The sequence below is a fragment of the Papio anubis genome, chromosome 2 (genome assembly GCF_008728515.1).
Source record: "Papio anubis isolate 15944 chromosome 2, Panubis1.0, whole genome shotgun sequence".
NCBI classification, from domain to species: Eukaryota; Metazoa; Chordata; class Mammalia; order Primates; family Cercopithecidae; genus Papio; species Papio anubis.
The window spans coordinates 110,764,969-110,770,144 of NC_044977.1; the positions used below are offsets into that span (position 1 = coordinate 110,764,969).

Consider the following 5,176-nt stretch of genomic DNA (forward strand, 5'->3'; position numbering starts at 1 on the left):
AGAACATGGATGGGAAGGAGGCTTTTCACTCTTGACCATTTTATATTTTGTATTTTTAATCATATGAAAGTGCTACAATAGATAGATGATGATGATGATACATAGATAGATAGATAGATAGATAGATAGATAGATAGATAGATAGATAACTCCACATCAATTTCCTCATGTATAGGATACATTCCTACAAGTGGAATTGTTGGATCAAAGGATATATGTCATTTGTAATTTTAATGGATATTGCCAAGCTGTCCTCCATAGGATGATTTACACTCCCACCATCAATGTAATGAGAGTATGTTTCCCCACATTCTCACCATCACAGTGCATCATCCAAATTTTGTTCTTTGCTAAGTGAAAAATCTGTCATATAATATAAATGTAATATAAATACCATATAAATGATGAAAAACACTTTAATGTAAAGCATTATTTATATTTCCTTTTTTGTGACCTCCTAATTCATATTCTTTGTTTATTCCAATTGGGTTAGTGTCTTTCTTTTTCTAAATAATTTGTGGAAGCGCTTTATATTTTAGGAAAACTGGCTCTTTATTTGTTACTTTAGTTGCAGATATCTTCCTATCATATATTTTGTCATTCGTCTTAGTATGTGTTCAATCTTTGCAATTTAAAACGCAGATGAAAGTAAATTTATCAATCTTTATCTTTATGGCTTTTGAGTTTTATGTCACAGTTAGAAAGGCCTTCCCCAATCTTGGATTATTTGATCCTTCTCCTCTCCTTAAACATGTAAATTTTTTAAAAAATTTTCTTCAACTTTCATTTTAAGTTCAGGGGTACTTGTCCAGGATGTGCAGGTTTGTTACATAGGTAAATGTGTGCCATGGTGGTTTCCTGCACAGATCATCCCACCACCTAGGTATTAAGCCCAGAATCTGTACTATTCTTCCTGATGCTTCCTGTCGGAACCCCTTCTGACCGGCCCCAGTGTGAGTTGTTTCTCTCCTCATGTGTCCATGTGTTCTCATCATTCGGCTCCAACTTACATGTGAGAACAGGTAGTGTTTGGTTGTCTGTCCTTTCATTAGTTTGCTAAGGATAATGGCTTCCAATTCCATCCATGTCCCTGCAAAGGACATGATCTCATTCCTTTTTATGGCTTCATAGTATTCCATGGTATATATGTACCACTTTTTCTTTATCCAGTCTATCATTGGTGGGCATTTATGTTGATTCCATGTCTTTGCTATTGTGAATAGTGCTGCAATGAACATGTGCATGCATGAATCTTTATAATAGAATGATTTCTATTCCTTTGGGTATATACCTAGTAATGGGATTGCTGGGTCAAATGGTGTTTCTACCTCTAGGTCTTTGAGGAATCGCCATACTATCTTTCACAGTGGTTGAACGAATTTACACTTCTACCATCAGTGTGAAAGCATTCCTTTTTCTCTGCAACCTCACCAGAATCTATTGTTTTTGACTTTTTAATAATAGCCATTCTGACTAGTATGTGATGGTATCTCATTGTGATTTTGATTTGCATTTCTCTAACAATCAGTGATGTTGAGCTTTTTTTCATATGTTTGTTGGCTGCATGTATGTCTTCTTTTGAGAAGTGTCTGTTTATGTACTTTGCCTACTTTTTAATGGGATTGTTTGTTTTCTTCTTGTAAGTTCATTTAATTTCCTTGAAGACTCTGGATATTAGGCCTTTCTCAGATGAAAAGATCAGAAAAATGATCTCCCATTATGTAAATTGCCTGTTCATTCTGATGATAGTTTCTTTTACTGTGCAGAAGCTCCTTAGTTTAATTAGATCCCATTTGTCAATTTTTGCTTTTGTTTCAATTGCTTTTGGCATTTTCATCATGAAATCTTTGCCCATGCCTATGTCCTGAACAGTATTGCCTAGAGTTTCTTCTAGAGTTTTTATAGTTTGGAGTTTTACATTTAAGTCTTTAATTCATCTTGAGTTAATTTATGTCTTTAATCCATCTTGAGTTGATTTTAGTATACAGTGTAAAGAAGGGGTCCAGTTTCAATTTTCTGCATATAGCTAGCCAGTTCTCCCAGCACCATTTATTAAATAGGGAATCTTTTCTTCATTGCTTGTTTTTGTCAGGTTTGCCCAAGAGTAGGTGATTGTAGATGTACAGTCTGATTTCTGAGTTCTCTATTCTGTTTCATTGGTCTTTGTGTCTGTTCTGGTACCAGTACCATGCTGTTTTGATTACTTTAGCCTTGTAGTATAGTTTGAAGTCAGGCAGTGTGATGCTTCCAGCTTTGTTCTTTTCTGCTTAGGACTGTCTTGGCTATACAGGCTCTTTTTTGGTTCCATATGAATTTTAAAATAATTTTTTTTTTCTAACTCTGTGAAGAATGGCAATAGTACTTTGATAGGAATAGCACTGAATCTATAAATTACTTTGGGCAGTATGGCCATTTTCACAATACTGATTCTTCCCATCCATGAGCATGAAATGTTTTTCCATTTGTGTCCTCTCTGATTTCTTTGAGCAGTGGTTTGTAGTTCTCCTTGAAGAGGATATTCATATCCCTTGTTAGCTGTATTTCTAGGTATTTTATTCTTTTTGTAGCAATTGTGAATGGAGGGAGTTCATTCATGATTTGGCTTTCCGCTTGCAAGTTGTAGGAATGCTAACAATGTTTGCACACTGATTTTGCATCCTGAGACTTTGCTGAAGTTATGTATCAGCTTAAGAAGCTTTAGGGCTGAGACAAGGGGGTTTTCTAGATATAGGATCATGTCATCTGCAAACAAAGATAATTTGACTTCCTCTCTTCCTATTCGAATACCCTTTCTTGCTCTCTCTTACCTGATTGCCCTGGCCAGAACTTCCAATACTATGTTGAATAGGAGTGGTGAGAGAGGGCATCGCTTGTCTTGTGCCAGGTTTCAAGGGGAATACTTTCAGCTTTTGCCCATTCAGTATGATGTTGGCTGTGGGTTTGTCATAGATGATTCTTATTGTTTTGAGGCATGTTCCCTCAATACCTAGTTTGTTGAGAGTTTTTAACATGAAGGGATGTTGAACTTTATCAACGGCCTTTTCTACATCTGTTGAGATAATTACGTGGATTTTGTCTTTAGTTCTCCTGGATGATATCCTGAAGTATGTTTTCCAACTTGGTTCCATTCTCCCCATCTTGTTCAGGTACCCCAATCAATTGTGGGTTTGGTCTCTTTATATAATTCCATATTTTTCTAAGTTTTTCTTCATTCCTTTTTATTCTTTTTTCTCTATTCTTATCTGCCTGTCTTATTTCAGAAAGATATTCTTCAAGCTCTGAGATTATTTCCTTCATTTGGTCTATTCTGCTATTGATACTTGTGATTGCATTGTGAGGTTTTCATGTTGTGTTTTTCAGCTCCATCAGGTTGGTTATTTTCCTTTCTAAACTGGCTATTCTGGCTATCAGCTCCTGTACTGCTCTATCATGATTCTTAGCTTCTTTGCACTGGGTTACAACATGCTCCTTTTGCTCAGCAAAGTTCATTATCACCCACCTTCTGAAGCCTACTTCTGTCAACTTAGCCATCTCAGCCTTATGTCAGTTCTGTGCCCTTGCTGGAGAGGTGTCGTGGTCATTTGGAAGAAAAGAGGCATTCTGGCTATTTGAGTTTTAAGTGTTTTTGCATTGATTCTTTCTCATTTTTGTGGGCTTATCTACATTTGATCTTTGAGGTTGCTGACTTTTGTTTTTTTTTGTTTTGTTTTGTTTTGTTTTGTTTTGTTTTTTTTGGTTTTGAACCTTTAACGAGAAAAAAATATATAATGTCGAGCTCAAGAACACTGTGTGTTTGGTGTCATTGGGTCAAGGGTTGGGGATATACACGGCAGAATTTGGAAACAGGGTATACATCAACAAAAACATTAGTCATAACAAGAAAAACTGGCGCCTGGCACAATCAACTCTCAGTTTCCTCTTCACTCAGCAGCATGTTGGGGATCCCGCGGCTGATGGGGAACATACGTCCAGACTCCGGGCACTGCAGGGTGCCCTCTATCACTTCCACCTCCAGCAGCAGATGGTGCATGGTCCTCAGAAACTCTTCATTCTCCTCATATCCCTCAACCGGCCCTTTAGGCACCTGGATCAGGCTCAAATTATCGGCCGCTTCCAGGAACGCCGCCCACTCCACCTTAGGTATCATACGCGCCACGAAGTTGGGGTTGAACTCCACAGGGCAGATACGGACCTCAGTGGCCTGGAGGCGCAGGGGGAAGCCACGGGAGCCCACCCCCCGCACATGCGAGCTCAGCAGATTGTGGGTGAGCAGTTTCATATCGCCGAACAAGCTCGAGGTTGCTGACTTTTGAATGGGGTTTTTGTGGGGGTTTTTTTGTTGATGTTGTTTTCTGTTTGTTTGTTTTTCTTTAACAGTCAGGCCACTCTTCTGTAGAGTTGCTGCAGTTTGCTGGGGGTCTGCTCCAGACCCTAGTTGCCTCGACTTTTCCCATACTTGGAAGTATCACCAGTGAAGTCTGTGAAACAGCAAAGATAGTGGTCCACTGCTTCCTCTGGAAGCTCTGTCCCATGGAACCACCAACCTGCTGCCAGCCCAAATGCACCTATAGGAGGTGGCTGGAGAGCCCTATTGGGAGGTCTTGCCTAATCAGCAGGAATGGGATCAGGGACCTGCTTAAAGAAGCAGTCTGGCTGCTTTTTTGAAGAGCAATTGTGCTGCAATGTAGGGGACCCTTCCTCATCTGAACCATTTGTGTTCTCCAAAACCTGCAGGCTGGAACAGCTGAGTCTACCAAACAACTGATATGGTGGCCACCCCTCCCTCCAGGAGCTGCATCCCAGGAAGAGATCAGGGCTCTGTCCGTAGAACCCTGACTAGAGTGGCTGAAGCCCCCACAAGGAGGTCCTGCCCAGCGAGGAGGAATGGATCAGGGTCCCACTTAAAGAAGCAGCCTGTCCACGATCTGTCAAGGCAGCTGGATTGTGTTGTCGGGGACCCCTCCTCTTCCAGATCATCTGTGTTCTTCAAAGCTAGCAGGCTGGAATGGCTCAGTCTACCAATCTGCAGACATAGCGACTGCCCCTCCCCTCAGGACTTTAGTCCTGACTTGGCAGACTCCAGCCTGTTGGCTTTGGCTGTCTGAAATTCCAAGTTAGTGGGTCTTAGCCTGTGAGGCCTCATGGAAGTGGGGCCTGCAGAACGATGCTCTTTGGC

At 40.4% G+C, this 5,176-nt stretch overlaps 1 protein-coding gene across 1 annotated transcript; it reads right to left on the minus strand.

Moving 5' to 3' along the window:
• Positions 1-3,735: 3,735 nt before the first annotated feature.
• Positions 3,736-4,316, minus strand: LOC116273796 (multifunctional methyltransferase subunit TRM112-like protein). Its single transcript, XM_031663551.1, has one exon. The coding sequence runs from the start codon at positions 4,277-4,279 to the stop codon at positions 3,902-3,904; it is 378 nt and encodes a 125-aa protein (XP_031519411.1). The 5' UTR covers positions 4,280-4,316; the 3' UTR covers positions 3,736-3,901.
• Positions 4,317-5,176: the final 860 nt, after the last annotated feature.